Consider the following 25,772-nt stretch of genomic DNA (forward strand, 5'->3'; position numbering starts at 1 on the left):
ACTTATTGTGTTTGATACAATGCGTGAGCTGTACGAGTGCACCGAAAATGTGCTTCCTCTGGGGGGAAATAGGTGAAATCGCAGTGATTTTTCAATTACTTATTTTCAATGAAAAAAACGCTATTTTGCAACGCAATATTTGCCCAAAAAGTGTGTCATTTTAATGAATTTCGGAACGGTTCAAATTAAGATTACAATTTGACTAGTTCAAAGTTAGATTTCTTACCCTAACCAAAAGTTCCGCTTTCCACGACAAAGTGCAATTTCAAGTTCCGCAAAGTTCAGATAAAGTTCCAAATGGAACTTTCAGGCTGCTTAAGAGGTTAACGATGAGCCTTGCTGGAACTTCAGTCACAAGTTCCGGCAAGGCTCATTGTTAGCCTATTAACAAATACCGTGTGCGCACCTAACTTTGCGCAGGTCCAAACTTTGCGCATTCTTGTAAAATAACGAAACAAATAACTAAATGTCAACATATTCACCAGTTTAATCATTGCACTAGCATTGTGTAAACATAAACATTATTTGACAAATATTTAATGTCCATAAAATCTTTGTTTATGTTGAATAATAAACAAAAAATACACAAAAATGTCAAAATTTGCCTCGCCTTAACACGGTTGCCAAGAAGTAACTCTACTAAAAATCAACATTTTTCTCGATAAAACTGTGCAACGATGATTAATTTTGCAGTTAATTGACAAAAAAGGTGATATTCTAGTAATATCAAACACAGTTCGTAAGAAATTTTTCAATTTAATTAGTATATAGTGGTGCGCAATGTTTGGAACCATTATTTGCACTGTGTTCCTAATTTTTGCGCACTTGCAGTAAATGCTTGTTGAACGTGAATACATGACTTATGAACCATTTAAATATTATGTAACACCAGTACTGATAATTTCAGGCCTGCCTCTCCGCCATGTAACAAATTTTGTATAGAAATTAGTAGAAAATTGTATGAATCGTAGCACTATGGCAGGCACTCTCCATCTGTCTACAATGAGACGTGATTTGTGAACAGTCCTTCATTTGGATTTTCCGGCGGTCAATGTTAGGGACGATTCAAATATGACGTCCACCATTTTTAAGACTTTTAGAACCTCCTCTTCCCCTGGGCCACCCCGTCACGCTTCATAGTATACCTAATACATGGCATATCACACTTTCTCAGACAACCCCAGCCCCCTCCCCTCCAAAGATGGACGTCATATTTAAATGACCCCTTATTGTTCCTATCCGTAACGGTCACTTCATTTATCAGAAAGCTTTTACCTTTGATCTTTAGCCACAGGAAACAACCCCTCATGAAGTTTGGATTGTTCACACGGTAGGTGCCTAGTACGAACCGCAGACGTAATCAAGAACTCCGGAGGCCTCCGTTCCCCCTCCCTCGTAGGACAAAATATTTCAACAAAAATCAATTAATGGCACACTACCTGATCTGAATAACTCTAGTTTAATGGAAGTCATTAGTCTATCGTCTATCGTATGAGCATGTTGTTCATGATATATTTTGTTTGTTTATATTCTTTATAACGGCTAGAAATTTGATTTTTCTTAACGGCGCAAAGTTTGGTGCATACACGGTACTCTTTATTCCAATATACCTAACTTCTGCATTTTCCATACGAGTCCAAAAAGACACTAAGCGTGAGCGATTATTTTTAACTATTGGTGATTTGATGTTGCATGAAGAAGAAGAAGAAAAGCGATGATGTTTTAAAAAATTCCTATCCCTATAACACAGGGGCAAAAAACAAAAAAAAAATCTAATTAAAAACGATTTGATGTACGGTGTTAGACTTTGGACGGACTACATATTGAACGTATAGGTACATTTAAATTTAACATTTTTTATGCAATTCAGTGTCATAATTTATGTTTTATCAAACGCATTTTAGTATCATAATGGACAATTTTTCCGAACTGGTCCATTATGCAAATGAAATGAGTTGCATAATGAAAAATAGTTTTATAATGCTCATAATGCAACTCATTTGAGTTGCATTATGAAGATTATGCAACTCAAATGAGTTGCATTTTGAAAAAAATCATTGCATAAAATTTTGTATGAAACTCGTTGAAAAAATCAACTTTTTGCAACTCGTTACATAAATAACCAAGTAACAATTTTAATTTTATCAAAGTTTTTTAGCGATTCAAAAATCCTAAACATAAAACCATTGATGCCGACTTGAAAATGCTCTCGAGTTCTTGTATGCCTCAATAAGCCCACGTTCTGGCTAGTTGGCCCAGTCTTATTTGGGTCTACAGGACTTCGTATGCAAACCGGCTTAGGATTTCGGGTTGTATCATAGTTTTATCAATCTTCTAAATAAAACCATCTTCTGACTTGTCAAATGATTGTTTTGATTATTTTTCAATCTCAATGTTCGATCGCCAGAATAAATTATGCTTGGTTGTTTATCCAGCCATCAATTGGAAAGATGCAGATATGGAATTCAGATTTGTTTTCCTATTTAATACGTGTCAGGAGACATGCCACGGAAAATTTGTGGTGAATGTGACTGTGATAATGACTAAAACTAAGTGCGCCACACAAACTATGCATAATTTGGAAGTTAAACGCATTTAATTTACTCGGTGGAATTGGGTGCAAAAACGGTTTTTTCAACACAGCGGAGTTTAATAGTTATTTATGTAACGAGTTGCAAAAAGTTGATTTTTTCAGCACGAGTCGTACGGCAAGCCTCGTTGGATAAATACGAAGAGTGCTGAAAAAATCCAGTTTTGCAACGAGCAATTTTATGCAATGATTTTTTCATAATGCAACTCATTTGAGTTGCATAATGTTCATAATGCAACTCAAATGAGTTGCATTATGCACATTATACAACTACTTTTCATTATGCAACTCATTCCAGTTGCATAATAAACCAGTTTAGAAAAAATGCTCATTGTGATACCGAAATGAGTTAAATAAAATATAAATTATGATACAGAATTGCATAAAAGACATTATGTAATTTTTCTGACAAAATAAAATGACGGAAACGAGTTGTATGGTTTAATTTGATCCTAAGCTGTACGTGAAATCATAAAATTGAGTAATAATTTTTCTGTATTTACATGAATTATCCCGGCTAGGCGACATATTTTTCTGATAAAACTCTGTGTTCCTGATGATTCATCCAATAGGGCTAACCCTCCTGAGGTAGTCATAATTGAGCTCATTATAGAACTAGCAGTTTTATCACAGCATTTTTTTGGTTTATGTTACGGCCACGAAATCTTTTGTTGGTTTTATGCATTGCCTCACAGTTTTGTGTATTTGTTTACAAAAAAATCTCTTTGACAATAACCACAAATCGAAGTTTTATTGAAATGGTATATAATAAGTGATAAAACCAATTCATGTCTACTTGCAAGTCTTTAATTGAAGATGTTTATAGCAGAAGTTGTATGATAGTTTTATGGAACGCCAAAGGTTCAAAGTAAAAAACTATCACATAAAACTAATTTAGAACAACTAGCTTTTTGACATGCTCGTATTAAACCAGGATAAAACATGAATAAACCTTCAAGGCATGCTGCTTGTTACTTGGGTAACTATTTCTTGATAAGATACATAAGAAAACGTATGTTATTTTTCAAAATAAACTGCTTAATACACCTAGAAAAAAAAACTCTTCATCACATGTCCGGCGTTCATCTGTTTTCTATTGGCCATTTCAAAACAACGATATTGTACAGTATGCCTAACCATAAAATTCACATCACTTTTTCTTAATGGAAAATCAACAAAATATGACTTTTCTACACCAGATAGTTAACGCAAGTTTTATTTAACATATACTATTCACTTTTGATAATCACTTTATTAACCCTCGAGCAGTCGCGTCTTCGGCTACCCTCAGCGACACCGCGCACTCGCTGTGTACCACAAGCGAGCTTTTTTTTATGGTGCGTGTACTCAGTACACGACGCGACCGCTCCCGGGTTAAATGATAGTTTTGTGAACGAAACATGTTTCTTGATTTTTGACCCAATGTCATCCGCACTGGGGGTATCTTCAAACATATGTATATATATCAAACTACAGTAGTAACAAAAGCTTGAACAAAACACAAACCTGCAAATACTGTACTTTCAATTTTGCTGGACGAATTGTTCAAACTCCAAAACTGAGGCTTTTCCAGCTCACTGCAACACTTTATCTCTGCGACAAAATCCCTTAACGCGAACACTTTCGATTTCCCGCTGTGCTCGGTCCAGCCAACCGAGTTATGATGGTCCTGCTGCTGCCGCCGCCGGTCGGTCGTTAAAGCGACACTAACAACAACGAACTACGATTACAATAGCACTACACCACACCATCCACCGCCGCGGAGCGTGTGGAAACGCAAATTGATCACTTTGTTCAGCAGGCCTTGGCAGAGGACACCTCGTCAGGAGCTGGATGACCGCAGTGAAGCACACTATCCAAACGAAAGCCGCACAACCACACCACACTGATGCACAACTGTTCTATCACTGTAATCACTTGAGCTTGTTGCAACAACCAGCTCACCAACTGGCGCGTTCAGACAGATCCACCAGAAGAAAACACCGCAGCCAAGCTCTGTTCACGTCCAAACACCACGCGCGCTTCTAACGAACTGATTCAGAAGAACGCTTCCAACCAAACCATCACCGTCCTCGAAGCGCCGGCAGACCGACGACGCGGCAGTCCACAAATCCTCTGCTTCTGCACCACACTGAATCGATGACTGACTGTGAGAAACCAAATTCGCGCGCTCGCTCGAGGAAAAGGGATTTTCCAACCGATCGGCACGACGGTTGCCGCCAGACTCGATGCGCACCGATAGCAACAATCGCTTTGAAGCCTAGGTTGGAATCGACAAGCGCTGCTGCAGTGCCTTTCGATGCGATAAGCACGGAACGGACGCAGAACAGCAGGCCGTCCGTGGAAGCTTCCTTGAAGCAAGTGCATTTTCTCTTTTGGCTCAGCTGGTCGCCGCCTTGCGGTCCACATGCGACTCGACATCGTAAACTCTCCCAACCACCCACCGAACGATTGGCAAACTATAGCTATGCATACGAGAAGGGAGAGGAGCGAACGACATTCGCCGGCAACAACAGAGACCGCAGTTTCCGGAAGGGAAACTCCACAACAACAACGCTTGGTGAAGCGCCAGGTGGGTGAGGAAAATGCGAAAAATCAGCTGGCTTGTACGGCGGAGTACGCTTTGGAACACGTGTGTGAGGGAGGTTTGCTATTGCAGAGAGTTTTCTCTCGCACATTCAAATGCAAATAGGAATGACCGGTAGCACCAACAATTATTGTGTGCAAGCCGTTAGATCCAAGAAAGGTTGCAAGGTGTTGCCTAAAACTGATTGTTTTATGAAACTGCAGTGCCAGTGCACTGGAACAAAACTGTTCGTTCACGCTAAAACCTCTCGGCATTAAAATGCGTAGAACCTACTCATAAGTGCATGATTTCCCGTTACACACAGGCTAGATAATAAATACTCCTCAGCAGTGTTGAAATAGTAGTTTACGCAAAAAGGTGCAGAATGACGATTTTTACAGCACGAGTCGGATAATTATACGCCGAGTGCTGGAAAAATCGAGTTCTGCACCGAGTTGCGTACAACGTTTTTTGCAATTTCATAAATTACCGCTTGAGGATAGTTTTTAGCAAAACTTTTTCATCAAACTGCACACTGATGTTCATAGCCTTGTTTAAGAAAATCTGAACATAACAGGTTACTGTGCAGTTGTCACAATTTTTCAAAACTGCGACCACAAAGCATCAAGAAGTTGACCAAAACTGAAAACAGTGCAGCAATATTCGATGCTTCGTTGAATTTAATGACGTTTTCTTCCAGCGATGGCTTCCGCGATACAGCAAAACGCTAAGTTCCACACTAACACAGCAAGAAATCTGTCAATATTTACTTAATACACGTGCATTTTCAGCGAAATGCTCCATTTGCATGAAAACAATCCACTCTACAACTACCGGATGACCGCCGTCAAATATCAGGATTACCAACTGTCCGGCGACAGTGCTGTCATGTCTCTGTGTCGCCCGTGTCGCCGAATCTGGCGCTGGGTCTTTGGCGCGGAAACCCAAAGGTGGGAATAAAATTTTGGGGTTTGCGCGCAATATTTGCGCAACGCGTATTTTGACACTGATTCTTCATTAGGGCCTAACTGACATTTTCGATTTCTCTTCATCGATCCTCTCTTTATGTTATCACGGAAAGTGTATTAAGTTTTCCCAAGATTTTTTGGTTGAAATGCGAAGACGACGACTACATCTTGCTCTGGAAACAAAAAGAATAATGACTTTGTTTGTTTTGATCAAGTTATTAGCGAAGGCGCTGTCCATAAACTACGTAGACTTTTTTTGGGTCGCCTCAGACACCCCCCCCCTCCCTCGTAGACTTTTGTCCATTTCGAAATTTGTATGGAGCGTAGACTTTGGCCAGTACCCCCCTCCCCCCCCTAAAAGTCTACGTAGTTTATGGACAGGCCCGAAAGAGAAAGTCGACGAAGAGATTGTGCGATATTTGCCAGAAAACCGTTCGCCAGAAAACCATTCGCCAGAATGACAAACGCCAGAAAAACATTTGCCAGAATACTATTTGCCCGAACGTACCATTTGCAGAATGTACCAATCCCCAAAAATTTAATATTAAATATTTAATATTAAATATGTTCACTGCTAGGATGATCTCTTGGTTTGTTTCGATAAAGGACGACTAGGCTAGAACAACCAAAACAGCTGGAAATGATTCACCGGTAGTTAATCGATTTTCACCGGGAGAAAATCGATGAAGAGAAATCGATCATTGCAGATACGCCTGTATGATACTAAAGCTGCTAGTACACAGGGTCAAATATTTGTCCAAAAAGAAACCAATGCTCAAACATCTTGTTTGACTCGATCGAATTTTCATTAGTGTCAAACTGATGTTGTTTCTTGAGTTCTTTCCTTGTCAAATATTTGACCCTGTGTACTACTGGCCTAAGCGCGAGACTTCGATGTAACTACACGGAACCAGAAATAAACCCAAATATAGGTTCTTTTCACTCACATCGGCTCTTCCGTGCGAGAACCCAAATTTGGCTAAACCGCGTTAAAGCTCTGAATGGGTAGTGTCCTTTTGATCCCGGCAGAAAATTGCAAACCATCGCAAAGTTCTTTCTACCCATCGTTGACTTTCGAAAGTACCCTAGTGGGTTGAAATAAACCCACTTTTGGGTAAACGGCAGAAAACCCAAATTTGGCTTCTCGCACGGACATTATAGGCTAGGTAGCTGCTTCTTGCTTTGTTTTTGACAACATTGCGAAGGGGAGAGCGAGGAAACAACCCACTGCTGGGTAAAAACTTCAAGCGGTTTACTTATTTTTGCGTTCTTTTAACGTATTTTTTAGGTAGTCTGTTTTTTCCGTGTAGGCTATAAGTGCATGGGTTCACAAACATCTGGTATGACGAAAATACAGCTACCGAAGTTCATTAGGCCGAATGGTCAATGGGTAGAAATGATGATCACGAATCGCAATTCAGTGACTATGGAACAGGAATCGGAACGGTTTCTTAAATTTGTTCGGTTTTCCAATATTTAGCTGATACTTCCACAATATTTTTGCCCGTTGTGAAGCTTTATAGATTCCGACGCAAATAAATGATTATGCTCATTTTCAGCGTAGGTGCGTTATAAATGTTTGTTTGTAATGTAAAACTATCACCATATGTGTAGCTAACAACACAGCGTAAAATATTCACCAGGACGCGGTCTGGTTTTATATCTGTGGGCCCACGCAAGAAAAATCCACGCAACTAATTTTCGCGCAGGAGTCTAAACAGGTGGAATCTCCGCAATAATATAGCCTTATTGTTTTACCGCAATCAACCATTAATGCCAAAATCTAGTCTTACTAAATAAGAAGAACAGCCTATGTTTAAAAGAAGCTAAAATTCACCAGTTGAACATCAACGGTGAAAAAAACTATTTTTCTACAACAAAACTATTCTCTTTAGTTCAAATAGTGAATTTTTCCTTCTTCTAAACACAGGCTGTTCTTTCTAGTTTCATTGTAAGACTAGTTTTTGGCATTAATTGTTGATTATGTTAGAACCATAAAGCAATATTGGTATTGCGGAACTAATAGTTTAATTATTGAAAAACAAATAACAGATCTTAAATCCTTTTATTGTTCCTATATTTAAAAGAAGGTAGGATTCATACAGTAGCTTCAACTTCAACAATTATTTAAACAGTCTAAAAGGAGATAGCATAGCATAGCATAGCATAGCATAGCCGACCGTACACATCCTGGGGTGGCTGTCAATAGAGAAGTTTAATGCGCCAGAAAAGCTGCCTGGAACTTGACAAACCTTTCATTTAACGAACTCTCGACACCTGGCCAGGTCCTTACGATCAGCGGGGATGGGGAGGAAATGTTGATTAGATATCTACTCAGAATATGTCCAAGAACTTGGCCCACTTCATAGATATCTGGAGTTGGAAATTGGATAGGGTTTAATGGGATGCTTTCCTTGGCGAAAAAGCGTACGAGAAATTGTCATGGTTTAATCATTTACCTGGTTACCACTGAAAAAGTAAAAATAAGCATTAATCAAGTCGCACAAATTTCGTAGGTAGTACAGCCATAGACCACAGTTGTGAGGATTGCCTCCTTCCCGTCGGATACCAAAACACAAAGATTGGAGACTTCTCTCTGACTTCTCAACAAGACTGACGCAATCCTCCAACAGTCTAGAGTTGTCCTGGCCTCGTTCTTGCGACTGCTGAGGAATATGAAAGGATGGTTAGTTAGACACCTAAAGAAAGATGTAGAAAGTTATACGACCTCTCGGGCCTAGATGTCAAGGAGATATGGGTGTTGTTCTAGGTGTTGTTAGTGGAAGGGTACTCCAAAGGATGCGGTTGGTCAACGTTCAGGTACACCATTATTAGACTGCTCCGTAATAGTTATCTGCCCAATACGTCTTGGTTTCCTCGTCATCTTAATGGCATTTATTTGTATAACTTGATTTTTCAGTTGAGAATCTGAAATATTACATAATATTAACATTGACGCCGAATAAGCTACATATTAGTGATACGCTCGCCACAGTTACATATTTTTATAATATAATTTGTATCATACAATAAATTTACCTGAATCCTGCTAAAATAAAATATTGATTAGCAGCAAAATTGAACCAAAAATATTACATAAACATCAAAAAAGAGCATCAAACTTTGATCTTGGAATATTTGTAAACTACTGCCTGATTACTTTAGGTTTAGGCAGGAAAATTTCAGGATCAAAATTTGAATTGGTAGATCTTACGCCGCAACGCACCATTCTGAGGTGATCTACCCACGTTACGGGACTATTTAAACAGTCTAAAAGGAGATAACGAAAAAAATGCCCTTCGGCAAAATAACTTTTTGACCTAATGAACTACTTCCAAATGACATTGATATTAAGATTCTATAACAGTAACCGGTGGGCCATTAGCCATAATAGTGACCAGATGATCAGAGCCTCAACGCGGGACATAAATTTGGGAAGATTCATAGTAAGCAAAATCATGAATTCGCCCATATAGTTTAACGTACTCATTACGAGGACCTGGGATCGAATTCCACTTCCGACCAACCCTCAAAGTGTTGGTTCTTCCTTCGGAAGGGAAGTCAAGCGTGGGCCCCGAGATGAACTAGCTCCGTGTTAAAAATCTCTATCTAACCACCCGGCCACGAAGCCCACGATTTAAATGAATTCTTTTGAATACAGCATTGAAGTTGTCGTGAAAAAACGCTGCTCTCGATATGTTTTTCATTGATCCAGAGAAAACTCGCACCAACACCTAAAACAAAAAAAGTTTTCTACCGTTTTTTGACTGTTAATTTCATCTTCTACTTATGAAATTGTACTCGTTTCACTCTCTATTTACTTAGCGAAACGCGGTACGTCTGGTCACTTTAGCATATCATAAGCCCCATGATAAGCCCAAATATGTTAAGCTCGCATGTTAAAATCAATGTTGACAGAGAAGCATCCGAGCTACTTAAGGAAATAGTACGCAAATGACAAAATTGGACAAGCAGAAACTAGATTGGTTAACATTTTCAGGCACTTTGAGGGTAATAATAACCTCAAAAAATTGTAGAGTTCACGTCATGCTTGTCAGGCAAAAATTCTTTACTAACGATTTTTGTTTTACTTGTGTACGAAGTTTGAACTACCTTAATTTTAATTTTAAAAGCAATTGAGAGTTGAAATATTAAAACCATTTTTGACAGCTAGATTTAATTATCAGGTTTGTTTTGAAGACTGTAGAAAAATCCCAACTAACATTTTTAGCGCTATAAGCTTCAGTCATTTGCTTTCTGTTGTGTAACCATCGAATAAAAGCAGTCAACGCTGAATAAAAAGGAAGCTAGTCAAATATAAATCATAAGCTAATACACGACTGCAAAACAAGCACCATACAGCTACCAAACTCGGTTTTCAGAAATCCATCGCTTGTCACTGGGGTTGCCTGTACTCCACTCTATTTCAACTTCGGGAGATTTCCCGGAAGATGTGAAAACTTGAGCAAATCGAATAGGAGTCTCCACTAACAAAACAGCTGCCACTATATAGTCAATTCGTTATACTGACAAATCCCAAAACCAGCAGCGCTTTGAAAGCCGTTATGCGATTTCATTACAGCTAGAAGCTGTAATAAAGAAACTGTTGGCATACCAACACGGCTTGTCAAATGTAAACATTATTGTCAAAACAAACTTTAGGCGGGATATATAGCTACTGCACAAATTCTTTACAGCTATCCATCTCTGTGCTGTGAAATTATTTGGGTTGCTTTTATTGCACCATTTATTTATTCAATGCCGGAAGATTTGCCGGAAGATGTGCAAATCGAGTAAGAGTCCCAGCGAATACAACAGCTGCTTTTATACAGTACGTTTTGTAATGTTTCCAAATACACACAACAGCAGCGCTGTGTAGCCGTTTAAAGAACATTCATTCAGCTAGAAGCTGTGACGAAAAACCTGCTGGCGCAACCACACAGCTTGTTCAATGTAAACATTATTGTGTTTGACGTTTCACAAGCTTTTGCAGCAAGATGAAGTTGGGTAAGGTTTCTTGTAGCACAATTATGAAGCCTTGTCTAGAGTAAAACAAAACGGGCTATTTTCTGTGCTATTCATATATAGCAGTGAGGCAACGAGGACATCATCGGGACCAGTGGATACGGAGATCGGGAGTTCGATTCCAAGTAGCGGCAAGTACTTTAATTATTCAATTTTAAAAGCGAGGATTCCAGTTCCACATGTATTGCGTCACGGTATCCATAACCTAATTATATTTAATCGATTAATTTGGGGATGCCGTTTAACTATTATTTAACAACTGTGAAAAGGCTGAAAAAGCGTCTTCTCAAGATGTTATTCAGTTAGTGGTTACATAGGAGTCGAGAAAAGAGCTATGACTTGGTGGCATAGAAGCTGCTCGCACAGCATGTACATGTGGATTAAGTTCGCCAGATTCATTGGTATAGGGCTTGCATAGAAGCTTCCGTCCATATATACAACACATACAACACAGTAACTCAGCATCAAGCCGTATTGTGGACGCTTTGTTGACGTTTACATTCACAATAAATGTTAGTTGGGATGTTTATGAGTTTGTCCCACTTCTGCGAAGCCCACAACGCAGAAAGATATGCTTGGTAGAAGAAATGAGTGCTTCGTATTCTACGAACAAAAAAAAAAGATCATGATTTCACCTTACTATGCATCTTTCCAAATCAATGTCCCGCGTTGGAGCTCTGATCATCTGGTCACTTTAATAAGTACACATTTGAGTACAGATCTGTGTGTTGCGGTTTAAACACCAAGTCGGAGTACAGAAGAAATTTAAATACAGCAGTACTTCGCGAATTCGGTGTTCGTTTGGAAATACTATCCGGATTTTCGCCGTAGTTCATGGTGCTCGTGGTTCATTCTTCGCCGACACACACTGTTCTCCTGCAGTCAAAGATGATCCTTAGCAGGCGACGCTCGAACATTTCCAGTGCTTGCATGTCCCCATCGAGCATAGTTCAGGTCTCGTTCCCGTAGAGAGCCACCGTCAATCAGCGTTTTGTACATGATACATTGGGTGCCAGGGTGAAATTTATTCGACTGCAGGTTCTTTTGGAGTTCATAGTAGGCCCGATTTCCACTGATGATACGCCTTCGTATTTCACGGCGGCTAACATTTTTGTCTGCCGTTGATAATGTTATTTGTTTGTATGTATAGTCTAGGGTAGCATAGACTAATTTTGCTTGTGCCTCCCCACACTCGTCCATCATGGCTTTAATCAGTCTAGTGAGCTTCCCGGAGAAGCCTTTCTCGTTCATGATTTTCCACAACTTTGTGCGGTCGATATTTTCATACGCTACCTTGAAATCAATGAACAGGTGATGCGTTGGGACCTGGTATTCACAGCATTAATGAAGGATTTGTCGTACGATGAAGATAACTTCCCACGAACTCATTCGTATAGGTGACAGACAACGGAAGATTATATGCGATTGCATGTTGTAGGCAGCATTCAAAATAGTGATCGCTCTGAACTGCCGTGAATCGCAAGTCAGTCCCATCTGCAAAAAGTAGGCATTGAGAAAATGGACTCTGAAGTTTTCAAATTCGATTTCTATTTATGTGAAACTTAAAAAAATCGCCTTGAATTGAAAACTTCTGCGATCATCATGAAACTTTTACACATTGTTTCAAATGTGAAAACGTAACAGTGAAAAATATAAAACTGGCTAAAACGGGGTTAAGTTTTGTATTGAAGGACACAAGTTCGTTATGGGACTGACTTGCGATTACATTTCATTATGGGACAATCTCACTTGGTGTTGTTTTTTTATTTTTACTGAACAAACTAAATATTTTTATCCAGGTAGCTGAAAGATCATCCCAAGAAAGGTCGAAAACGGCCATTAACTCATTTTTGTCCAAAATGCAGATAGGACTGACTTGCGATTCACGGCAGTGAAGTTCTCACATTCCAAATGGTCGCCTTTCTTGTGAATGGGGCAGATAACCCTTTCCTTCCACTCCTCCTCCAAGATCCTGACTATCAACCGGTGCAGACAGGCGGCCAACTTTTCTGGGCCCATCTTGATGAGTTCAGCTACGATACCATTCTTACCAGCTGCTTTGTTAGTTTTGAGTTGGTGAATGGCATCCTCAACTTCCCTCAGCGTGGGAGTTGGTTCATTTCCGTCCTCCACTGCATTGGCGTCGTCGTTTCCTCCGATTTCGTGGTCACCTGTGCCTTCGTTCTCCACGCCATTCAGGTGCTGATCGAAGTGCTGCTTCCACCTTTCTACCACCTCACGTCCATCTGTCAATTATATCTGTCCTCCGTCCTTATCCCTACATATTTCAATTCGCGGCACGAAGCCGTTGCGGGATACGTTGAACTTCTCGTAGAACTTCCGTGTTTCATGGGAACGGCACTGCAGTTTCACTTCCTCGCACTCCACTTCTTACAGGCGGCCATTTTTCCCCCGAAAGCTTGGGTTTGCTGTTTCCGCTTCTGTTTGTAAAGTTTCACGTTCTGTCGGGTTCCTTGCTGCAGCATTTCCGCCAGTGCTGCGTTCTTTTCCAAAATCGATTGTTTGATTGATATGTCTTTATTAAAGAGACTCCAAAATCGCTCTACACTCTTCGTAGAACCATTCTTTCCGTCGACTCTTTTCCACGTACCCGATGCTGCTATCGGCTGTGTCGTTTATGGCTGCTTTTACTGTCCTCCAGCCAAGCTTCCAGCAGTCCTCTAGGAGGGCCACATCGAGTTCACCCTCGTCTGGCAACGCTGCCTCGAGATTTTGCGCGTATGCTGAAGCGACATCCGGTTGCTTCAATCGCTCTAGGTTGTACCGTGGCGGTAGCTGGAACCGTACATTATTAACGACGGAAAGTTTTGAGCGCAGCTTGACCATCACCAGATAGTTGTCAGAGTCGATGTTAGCGCCACGACTGGTCCTGACGTCGATAATGGCGGAGAAGTGCCGTCCGTCAATCGTGGTCGAGGGCTTCCGGAATGAGGACTGACTGTGCTCGTTTATTATGCTGAAGTTGAGGAATCGGCTCTTGATCCTCTACCTACACATTCTTTCGTCGATCGGCCACCAACCGATCACGCGCCTCTGCCCATCACTATAATAGCTGTTCCCAGCTCACGTGTGTTGCTGCAACTATAGTAGATGGTATGATTACCTCTACACGTTCGCAACCCCAGCTTTTACATTGTATTTTTTTAACTTTATCGTTTATTTAAGACTTACGCGTCAACGGATCCGAAATAAATTAAAAGCTTTTTTTACAATTCATATTTGTGACTTAGTGACTCATCGAATAAAAAGTTATAGTTAGGATAAGGAAATAAATAATATCAAGAAAATTCTATAAAATGAGCTCCCTGAAAATTATGGCCCGGTCACATTTTTAAATCCGGCCCAGCTAGCTACTAATGTCAGCAGAACTTTCAATAACTCAAATAAAGTCTTGGGAAAAAATAGTGAATAACCGAATGCAACATACCATTCCTTATTATCGCGATCCTGGAGGAATTCTTCAAAACTAAAATCTCATTCAACGTATCACCGCCAGCTGTGTATAACATGATTATTTTACTTTCAATGTATTTATTCCATGGTTTTCTTTGCATTTTTCGTTCTGTTTTTAATTTGGTGAATAAGTTATTAAATGTTTCCAATGTAAACAACCTACTATGTACTGCCTACTGGTAGCTTCTAAAAACTGGCAACTGAATTTGCGCCAATACAATATTATTCATAGGTAGTTCCATCATTTTTTCTGCATAGTTTAGGTAAATCTGCCTCTCGTCGGTCGGTACATTCAACAAACATGACGCCTTATATACTATTCCAGATAATATATATATTGTATATGTTACGAATCATATCCTTAGAGCCGGAGCCGACCAGCTTCCACCAACTACCAGGAAAAAAAGTATATTGACCATTCCAATAAATAGCACTAAGGTGCGCGTTAACTATTAGTTTAGTGGGTACTGCGATGTATTGCGTTCTCTCTTCTGTGTGCTTTCAACTACACGCGTTCCCTCTTTGTTTGAGAATCTTTTATCTGCATTCTTTGGAAATCCGGTTGGTTGCTCGAAGCGGCATAGACCACACACGTTTGCTGTATTCAAGCTCTCTAGATCTTAGGAAATGGTATTTGTTTTTGGGAAGAACCCCAAAAGACATAAATGCGCTTGCACTAGGTCAAACAGCATTCATGTCAAATGGGTTCGCTCCCATTGTTCAATAGTTTAAAGGCAACTCTCGCAAATATCTATCAACCGGAAAATTACGGGGGAGTTTACATTTAGTAGACAACCAACAGTTTGTGTAAAAGACGTCTTCGCAAAGCTACAGGTATAGAAGGGAAAAGCACTAATTGTTTTAAACGTTTGTTGTTTAGGTGTTTTAAATAACATTAGATTGCTTATGAGAAGGAAGTTAAATTTGAATGTCATTTTAGTTCCAAGGGTATTAAATTACGCGTTCGAGAAATTTCACTGGAATGTTCTGCTCAAAGTCGTCTTGGAAATAGTATTCACCTACCACCGTTCGTTGCCATCAGATCGCGCCAAATGTGTATGTATAAAACCATTGGCCGCCATTCCAAAAACTTTGGTTCAAATTCTTGCTAAAAACTTCGCTTCAAAAAATCTGCCGATCAGCACCTGGATACTCTCGCATATATACCATCCCTTACTCAGCAAAACAATCACACAGTGGACAATAACAGGATGCCTGTCCTTGACCACTGTGGACTGATTTGCTCGTTAAAATTATAAAATGAAACAGCCTTATTTATCGAATCCAATTCGGTATTGTAACATCCCTGAGCTACCTAACGTAGAAAAGGAGTTATTTAGACCATTATGTTAGCATTTTGACGAAGAAAATTAAACAATTTAGAATAAGTATGCCAATTCGATGTACTTTTAGGTAGTTTTAACACTAAAGGCCTAGATAAAATTTATATTTGAGTGAAATGAAAAGCTAATTAAAACGGATAATGTTTGCAACACAAAAGAAACCTGCTATTGAAAGGAAGAAACAAAACCTTCTCTAAACATGCGACTATAATTAAATAAATATGTAATAATATGCAGGAAATTTAGCTACGCATACCTCGATTGCATTCTCACGCACACATACAAGCATCATCAGTCTCAGTCGTTACTGCGTTCGCTCTCATCAAACAAATCTGCGCATTCTTCACCTTAGTCGGTTTCAAGACCCAGTCCGTTCCTTGCTTGAAAGAAAAGCGAATGCCCAAACAACCCAAAATTATCTCAATCTCAGACACTCACACTGAACGCACCACCCTCCTAGTGCTGACCGTTGGCTATCGCCGCCAAACTGTAGTTGGAAGCGGGTCGCGAACGTGAATCGACAAACTCCTCCTCCTCTTCTTCCTCCTCGTCGTCTTCCGTTTCCGAGAGGTGATTCCTCGCCGACAGACCGAGTCCGCTGGCAGATCTGATCAGATTCGAGCGCTTCATCGGTGGCGAGTCCAGCACCGAATCCGGGCTGTCTCCCTCTTCGTCGCCGTACTCGCTACCACCGTTGGGACTTCCGGGCGGGCTCAGCGCCGACGTGAGCTTCCGCTTCGAATCGGACCAGAAGTTTGAGATTCGACTGTCCTTACCGAACATCAGCAGGAACGTCCGGATGAAATCGGTGGATTTCTCTTCCCACTTGCTAATGATGTCCCCCTTGCCCTTCTTCACCTTGTCCTTCAGTTCGTCCATTTTGTTCTGGAAGCGGAACTTCTTCTCCGACAGGAACGACACGTTCAGCTCCTTGGCCGTGTAGCCACGGGCCAGGTTGCGCCGCACGTAGATGTCGTAGTCCTTGACGATCCGGGCCACGATGTCCGACGTGCTGACGCCTTCGGTGCGCTCGGTGGCCACGAACATGCCGCGGGCTTTGATGTTGGCGTACACATCGTTGCAGTCGTCCGAGCTGTACGGGATCTCATCGTGGGCCACGAAGTCGATCTTGTGCTTGTCGAGGAACTCGTCGTCCAGCTCCCAGGGGGCATCGCGGACGATCTGTTGAGAGGGAGGGTGAGAGAGAGATTTGGTTATATAGTCTAATAGATGAGGTACTACGTAGAATTACGGAGAATAAGTTTCATTTATGTTGAATTATGGTTCACTTATCAAATATGATAAGAAGGAAGTTATAGATGTGAGCGTGAGGTCCTAGAGGGGTCCGAATCCGAACACTCGGATCATTATCTAATAATCGCAAGAAGCCGGGCAAAATTATATACGTTACGAAGGATGGCATCCCTCCAAAAGGCCCTTCTTGGATTCCAAAGGGTTTCTCCACAAATTTATACCACGACTCCTCCAGGAGTTTCTTCTGGGATTCTCAGGGAGTTCTTGATTTTTCCGAAGGATAATTAAGAATTCCTTCAGAATCTGTGTTTGAGATTCCTTATTTCTTCTGAGAATCCTAAAAGGTGCCATCTGAAATCCCTTCAGGAACTCTAGTTGGAGGAAATCCAGAAGGTACTTGCTGAAGTATTTCCTTAAAGAAATCTTGAAGGGACTGAAAAATGCCAAAAATAAAAACTGCAGGAGAAATTTCTCAAAATATTCACTAATAAACTCTTACAGGATGTCCATAAGAAACATCAGAAAGCATTCCTGAATGAACTTTTGGAGGCATTCCAGAAAGGCAGGAATTCTTAACGGAACCTTTGGAGGAAACCAAAGAAGAGTTCCTAGCTGAATCCTGGAAAGAGCTCATGAAGAAATTCCGGAAACAGTTGCTGAAAGCATTCTAGAAGAACTTCCCGGAAGAAGAGTTCTCAAAGCAAACCCGGAGGAAGTTCCCGAAGGAATCCACAAAGGAGTTCCTAAAGAAATTGCAGCAGCAATTTCTGACAGAAGCTCAGTAGAAATTCCCGTAATTCTTAAAGTAATCCAAGAAGTAGTTACTGAAATGACCTTCTGGAAGAATCCCGCAGAAGTTTTTGAAAGCATACTGAAAGAAATTCCTGTAAGAAGTCCCAGATGGAAGGAGTTTCTGTAGGAACCTTGGAAGGAACTCTTGGAGGAACCCAGGAAGAAATTACAGGAATTCCCAGGAATATTTTTAGGTTGAAAGAAACTTCTGAAGACATTCCAGATGAAACTAATAGCATAATCTAGGATGGAATTCCTGAAGGATTCTCGGAAGCAGTTTCTGAAAGAATTCCAGAAGAACTTCCCGAAAGAATCCCGGCAAAAGTTCCCAAAGGAAACCCGAAAGAAGTTCCCGAAGGAATCCACGAAGGATTTCCTAAAGAAATTGCAGCAGCAATTTCTGACAGAAGCCCAATAGAAATTCCCGGAACTTTTGAAGCAGTCCCAGAAGTAGTCACTGAAAGAATCCCGGAAGGAGCTTCTGGAAGACTCCCGGAGAAATTTTGGAGAAATACTAAAAGTCCTTCTAGGATTCCTGGAAGGATCTCAGAAAGCATTCCTGAAGAACTCACAGAAAGATAACTGCTTTGCATGAAATTTCTGTAAGGAATCAAAGACGAAATTTTTGAAGGAGTTTCTTAGGAACCTTGGAAGGAACTTTTGGAGGAACCCCGGAAGAAATCCCGGGTGAAAATGCTGGAATTCCCATGCATATTTTCCAGGAATACCTTTTGGAAGTAAAAAAAAAAATCTGAAGACATTCCAGAACAAACTATTAAGATAATCTGGGATGGAACTCCTGAAGGATTTCCGAAACTCCTTGATAAATACCGGAAGAAATTCCCTGAAGTACCAGAAAGAATCTTTGAAGGAATCCAGAAAGGAGTTCCTTGAAGAATCTTTTAGGAATCTCAGAAAGTATTCTAGAGGGAATTTGAAGAAATCCTAAACACAAATTCAGATAGAGCGACCTAAGGAATCACAGAAGGAATTTCTGTAGAAATCTCAGAATTAATTTCCTGAATGATGATCCAAGGTACAATCAATATTGGCTAGTGTTAAGGAGATACCGCATCTGAAATTTCTGACCGAGCTCCCGAATAAATTTTTCAAAAGATCCCGAGAGGGATTTCTGAAGAATCATTACAGGAATTTCTGGAGCAACTTCTGAAAGAACTCTCGGAGCAATCTCTAAAGGAATTCCTGGTGAAATCCATGGAGGAATTCCTGCAGGTATGCCCGGAGTAAAGAAGGAATTCTAGAGCAATTATGGGAGCAATCACTGGAGAAATTTCTAAAGAAAGCGCTTGAGGAAACTCTAAAGGAGTTCCCAGACAAATTTCTGGACGTGAAGGAGCTGCTGGACGAATTCCAGGATCTAGGAATTTTCGGAGAAACCCCTGGAGGAATTCCTGGAAATAATCCTGGAGTACTCCCTGAAGAAATTCCTGGATGATTTCTTGTAGCAAAGCCTGGAAGAAATCCTGAAGAAATGCCTCGATGAATTCCTGGAGGATTCCCTAGAGTAAATCTGGGAGGAATCCCTGGAGAAATTTCTGAAGAAACTTCTTGAGCATAGTGTCCCAACCTTTGTTTCGCGACCCCCCAACTGCTTGCAGACACGCTGCTTCGATTGTTCTACGAAAAGCGGGGTGACAACAGACTGGGGGGGGGGGTCCCGAGAGCCAAGGTTGGGAAACGATGCTCTTGAGGAATTTCTGGAGGAATCCTTAGAGAAATTCTTGGGCAATTCTTGGAAAAATCCCTGGATGAATCCCTGAAGTAATTTCAGAAGGAATGCCTGGAAGAACTTCTGGACAAATTCCTGGCGGAATCCCAGGAGGAATTCCTGGAGAAATCCCTTTAGGAATTCTTGGACAATTTCCGTGGAACTATCCCTGAAAGAGTTCCTGGAGGAATCCCTGAATGAATTTCAGGAAGAATCTCTAGAGGAATTTCGGGAGAAATCCCTGGAAAAGTTTCTGAGAGGAATTCCCAGAGGAATTAGTGGAGGAGTTCCAGAAGGAATTCTTGGATGTACTTCAGAAGGAATCATCGGAGGGATTCTTGAAGGAATCTCTGGAAGAATCTTAAAAGGAATCCCTGGAGAAATTTCTGAAGAAATTCCTAAAGGAATTTCTAAAGGAATCTCTTGTAGAAAAAAATCTGGAGGAAATCCTGGAAGAATTCTCGGAGAAATGTAAAAATTCCAGGAGGAATCTCTAAATAAATTCCTGACATAAATTCTGAAGGAATTTATGGAGGATTTCCTTGAGAAATTCCTGGATGAATTTCTTTGGGAATTTCAGAAGAAATGCCTGGATCAGTTTCTGGATAAATTTATGGAGCAATTCCTGAAGAAATACCTGGGGCAATTCTTGGTAGAATTCCTGGAGGAGTTTCTGGAGCAATTCCTGGATGAAGTCATGGAGGGATACCTAGAGGAATACCTGGAATGATTCCTTGATAAATTCCGAGAGAAATTCCTCTAGGAATTTCTGAAGGCATCCCTGAAAGATTCCTGAAGAAATCCTCGAAAGAATTCCTGAGGAATCTCGAGAGGAATTCATGCAGGAATCCCTGAAAGATGTTACAAAATATCAACATGGAACCCTACAAATGCTCATGCCCCACGTTGGGCGCCATGTTACAAATATAATAGAAAATTAATTATTAATGGAAAAAAACCTAAATTTTTCGAATATTTAAGGTAAATGTCACGGATTTCCTTCGAAAAATGCAAATGATATTCACGGTGAATATCATTTGGCATTTTTCAAAGGCAGTCCGTGACATTTACCTTAAATACTAAAAAATAGCGGTTTTTCTGTGACTTTCTTGCAGAACTGGTCTAGCCGCACAAGTTTTTCATATATCATATTCTCAGGTTCAGCTTCTAAAATGAGCTGTAGGTGATTGAATTTAGGTATGACGAAATGGAATTTTCAGCACTGATAATAAAGAATACATTACGATACACAGAACATTACATATGCACAAACAAGAAACATCACAAATTTACACAGCACAACACAGAACATAAATGTGCCCTGCTATCCTGCTGGATAACATCTTCCGATCACAGGATGTTGATGTTTCATGTATTGGTTTTGGGTCCATCATTTATCCAGGAATTGTATTTTAGTTGGCAGTTTGCTTTTAAGTTCACAGCCTATGTAGCCGTGTTCATAGTTTGGTTTTGTCTAGGAAAACAAATCCTAACCGGGCATCCCGTTACGGGTTCGATTACTAGAGCTCTATAACTTGAAGTCCGTGCCAGGAAAAGGTTTGTATCTCTACTATTTATCCGCTGAACGAAATGGCCTGAAAGTTGGCAATCAAAATAGGATTGCACTTCGTGGGCCACTATACTGAAAGAAGTCGAATTGAAACATATAACACAAAGAACTCACGAATGTTACATTTAGAACACATTAAACAATTATTTTGTCTTATTAATGTAACAAATATTAATACTTGTAACAAGAATTTCTTGAAATAATTCTTCGATAAATTTGGGGATTAATTTCTGAGGGAATCGCTAAAGGATTTGCTGGAGAAATTGTTGTAGTTATTTCTGAAGGAATTCCTGGAGAAATATCCGAAGTAATTCCTGAGGTAATTCCTGGTGGAATTCTTGAAGATAATCCTAGAAGAGTCCCTGAATGAAATCCTAGAGGAATCCCTATAGAAATCCCTGGAGGAACTGTTGGAGGAATGTCTGGAGAAATTCCAACAGAGAAAGTCATGTATGTAGGAATTTCTGGAGGAAACTCTAGGGAATTTCTGGAGGAATATCTAGGGAATTTCCTGGAGAAATCTCTATAGTAATTCCTGGAGGAATCCCTGTAAAAATTCCATGATAAATTCCTGGAGAAGTCTCTAAAAGGAATTCCTGGAGGAATCTCTAGAGGAATTCCTTGAACCTTGAGGTATTTCTAGAGGAATACTTGTAAGAATCTCTCGATAAATTCCTAGAGGAATCTCTTGAGGAATTCGTAGAGGAATTTCTGGACGAATCCCTGTAGGATTTTTTAGAAAAATCCCTGCAGGAGTTCCCTAAGGGATCCTGGAAGAAGTCCCGGAGGTATTTTTGAAGAATCCCTGGACGATTTCTTGGAGGAATCCCAGGAAGAATTCCTTAAGAAATTCAAGGGTCAATTTCTGATGCAATTCTAGGAGGAGTTTATGAAGAAATCCCACGAGGAAGTTCTGAAAAAGTCGAAACTGTGAAGAAACCATTGAAATTCTTGAGGAAATCCTGAACGAATCCTAAAAAGAGTACGTAGAGGAACTCTTGAAGGAATCCCTGTAGAATTCCTGAAAAAACAGGAGGAATCTCGGAAGCAATCCCAAGATGAATTCTTAAGGGAATCTGTAAACAGTTCCTGGAAGAAGTCTTGGATTTATTCTTTGAGAAGTTTTTGAAAGAATTCCAGGAGAATTGCTGAAGGAATCGCAAGAAGAGTTCTTGGAGGCGTTTTTAAAATAATTCTGGAAGTTGTTCCTGAAACAATCACAGAAGGAATTCCCGGGTAAATCCCTGGAGGAATTCTTGGAGAAACTTGTGAAGAAACCCCATGATGAATCCTGGAAGCACATGCGTTGCTCGACTTTGCGGACGATATTGATCTCATCGACATCAATCGCTGGACAATGAAGGAACAGAAGTAGTAGACCTAGTAGTGGTAATGTTTAGGAAGTGATTGATGAGGATGTGTTTACAGCTATTTGTGATTTTTGGGACAGACGTGGGACGGCGTGGGACAGACTCCATGTCCCGGCACCGAATACCAAAGCTACGGTATTCGTATCGGCAAACAAGAGCAGTAAGCATCTTAAACCAGGATATTATTCCACGGTTTTTGGAGGTCGTACTGAACCTCGACGATCTACAGTTCACTGTGTATTTAGTTGCGGTAGCTGTGGATGCGTTTGCAAGAAGACGGCGAAGGTCGAATAACACAGTACAAGCAAATGAATCGATCAACAATTCTAGTTCGTTATGTTGCGAAATCAATGTTGTGAAAACCGCAGAACTCCGAGATATCACAGAAGTCGACATTACTGAGATCCAGGGATGCCATATATACAGAATTATTTGTATTGTACAGATTTTTGAGCATCCGTACAGATTTCGTTTTTATATGAAATACAGATTTTTGAGCCGGAAGGGCTATTTTTTTTTTATGGGATACAGATTTTTCACCCAAATTTTGTATGGGATTCAGATTTTTGAAAAGAGCGGTACAGATTTTTCAAAAAATCATCTGGCATCCCTGCTGAGATCCTCGATACCCATGTACACAGTGGTTGAGTATTTTTGGCAAAGGATTGCGGGCTTATGGAGAATGTTCGAAGCGGAAGGAACAAAATCGGATGTTCAACATTAACGGTTGAATAAGTTGCCATCGAAACCCAATTTTTCAAATTTGGGAAGTGCAATCGTATGGTTTCATTTTGTCAAATGCCGCGAAAAATTCTGTATAAACAGCATCCACTTGATGACCCTTTTCCATCTCCCGGATTATGAATAAAGTGAACGTTGCCAGAGTGAAAGATGTTGATCGCTTGGGCATGCATCCGTGTTTGTTCTTCAAAATATAATGTGCACTGCACCCTCATGAATCAATTTCTCCAACATCTTGGAGATGGCACTCAGCGAGGCAATACCACGGTAATTAGCTACGTTCGTTCTGCAGCCTTTCTTGTTACCGGGAAATATGAAGGAGTCTTTCCAGCAGGCCGGCAATTCCCCAGAAGTTAGAGACTTGCTGAAAATTCAGGCAAGAGGTGTTGCCAAAGAAGTAGCACATCTGTTAAGTAGAAAAGGTGGAATACAATCCGGACTATATCCTGTTGATGACTTCAATTTTCACGAAGCACAGAAGATTGGAATGCATCAGAAGTAACGGAGACCGGGAAAGCTGGATTAGGCATGCGCGGAACGGTGAAAGTTGTGGTGTTTTATTTACGAGTTCGAACAGGTAGGTTTAATTGGCTATCAACTGAACATAACAAGGAATCAGTACAAAGGTTGCTGCTTGTGACGGTGTTCAGCAACGACATCCGGATGGAGTTTGGAATTGACAAATGTCGGTCAGTTCATCTTCGTCGGGGTCAAGAAACACATGCCTGCTGTTTCTACGTCAACGAACAGAAGATGATTCGGAATATGGATGGTACAAATACCTCGGCTTACATCAACCTTTTTAGGTATTCGCCAAACAGTGTTCAAAAAGGAACTACAGGACAAGTTCTTGCATCGCGACAACTGTTTTCTGAAGTGCTTTCTGTCAGCCGGCAACAAGGTAAAGGCGAGCAGCATGTTTGCTGTGCGTGTGCCCCTGTTGACCTACAGCTTTGAGGTGGTAAAGTGGACCAAGACTGACCACGAGGCGCTAGAACAAGCAGTAGGTACAAGTAGCGTTCACACATCATCGAATGCGCCACCCATAGTTGTCCATCGAGAGAGTCTGCTGACCACGGTTACACCGCCCTGCATCTGGCGCAACTAAACTGCGACATCAAGATCGTAGACGAGATGACCGGAACATGGAAGCAGAAGGAGTTGCATGGGATGCACCCCCACCAACCGGAGCTCGAGAACATCGATAAGGCGGCATCGAACGCGTAGCTGATGCGGGGTGATCTCTTCTCGGAAACAGAAGGTTTTATGATAGTTATCCAGGACCGGGTAATTGCGATGAACAATTACCGGCGGGGCGGTATATATTTCACGGCAACGTGGAGGACCGTTGTAGGAAGTGTAACTCAGTAGGAGAATCGGTAGATCATGTCGTTGCAGGCTGTTCAGCGTTAGATGAATCAGCCTACCTTGATCATCACAACGAAGTTGCCAAGATTATGTACCAACAGCTTGCTTTGAAGCACAACTTGGTCGACAAATGTGTACCCTTCTAAAAGTACCAGCCTGAGCCGGTTCTGGAAAACAGTTACATAAAGCTGTACTGGGATAGCGAGATCATTATGGACGTGCTCATTCGTGCCTGACATTGTGGTTAACGACAAAAGGATGAAGCGGGTAACCCTCATCGACATCGCTGTACCGCTAGACCATAATGTCCAATCAACGTTCTCCGGCAAGATAATGAAGTACCACGGTCTAGCGGAAGAGTTGAAGATCCTCTCGGCAACCGGAGTTGTACCTGAATCTCTCATGAGGTCCCTAGACGAGCTAGAGTTGAAGAAATTGTGTACCGACAAAAGTCTACGAGAGGGAAGGGAGGGTCTAAGATGGTCAAAAATGAGTTTACGTGCTTTATGGACAACGCCTAAAAATATCTACAGAGGTTAATCTTCTTCGGACTGTCGCTGAGAAAGTAACATTCACGAAGATGTCTTTTGCCAAGTTCCACACCCGATTTGGAAAGCTTCCTCATGCAATCAAATGTCCTTCCTACGTCTGCATTATTGTACCCAACCACCCATTTCGAAACTGTAACCTTAATGACTAATTGATTGAAAACAAAACAAAAAATAAGAACGACAAACAACCCATCGTCGCGACGGACGACACAACACGCGGAATTTAACTCACCTCATCCACGTAGCGACAGTGCCGGACCGCCTCGTAACGTTCGTCGTCGTTCATGACGGTGCGGCCCTTCCTGCTGTGCGTTAGCTCATCGCTGCACACGCCGACAATCAGATACACGTTGCGAAACACATTCTTGGCCTACAAAGAACGAGAATCGATACTTAGTACTTAGCGCGGTTACCTATTGGTTGGTAATTAA

The 25,772-nt window shown here is 40.9% G+C and overlaps 2 protein-coding genes across 8 annotated transcripts in view; both read right to left on the minus strand.

Annotated features, from left to right (window-relative positions):
- Positions 1-4,755, minus strand: part of LOC109414810 (adenylyl cyclase 78C) — a 420,295-nt gene extending 415,540 nt beyond the window's left edge. For 5 of the 6 annotated variants that reach the window (XM_062859289.1, XM_062859288.1, XM_029875572.2 and 2 more), the window contains exon 1: positions 4,097-4,754. The gene's annotated coding sequence lies outside the window, so the exon portion shown is untranslated. Of the gene's footprint in view, positions 1-4,096 lie in introns of all 6 variants that reach the window. The other variant, XR_002131191.3, reaches the window with a different exon arrangement.
- A 9,912-nt stretch (positions 4,756-14,667) lies between these two features.
- The window catches only part of LOC109414777 (choline-phosphate cytidylyltransferase B), a 42,882-nt gene continuing 31,777 nt past the window's right edge, over positions 14,668-25,772 (minus strand). For both annotated transcript variants that reach the window (XM_029875734.2, XM_062858945.1), the window contains exons 3-4: positions 25,574-25,711; positions 14,668-17,148 (exon numbers count right to left, since the gene is read on the minus strand). In XM_029875734.2, coding sequence (XP_029731594.1) covers positions 16,423-17,148; positions 25,574-25,711 — 864 coding nt within the window. In that variant the 3' untranslated portion in view covers positions 14,668-16,422. The remainder of the gene's footprint in view (positions 17,149-25,573; positions 25,712-25,772) is intronic.

The sequence above is a fragment of the Aedes albopictus genome, chromosome 3 (genome assembly GCF_035046485.1).
Source record: "Aedes albopictus strain Foshan chromosome 3, AalbF5, whole genome shotgun sequence".
In the NCBI taxonomy this organism is placed as follows: domain Eukaryota; kingdom Metazoa; phylum Arthropoda; class Insecta; order Diptera; family Culicidae; genus Aedes; species Aedes albopictus.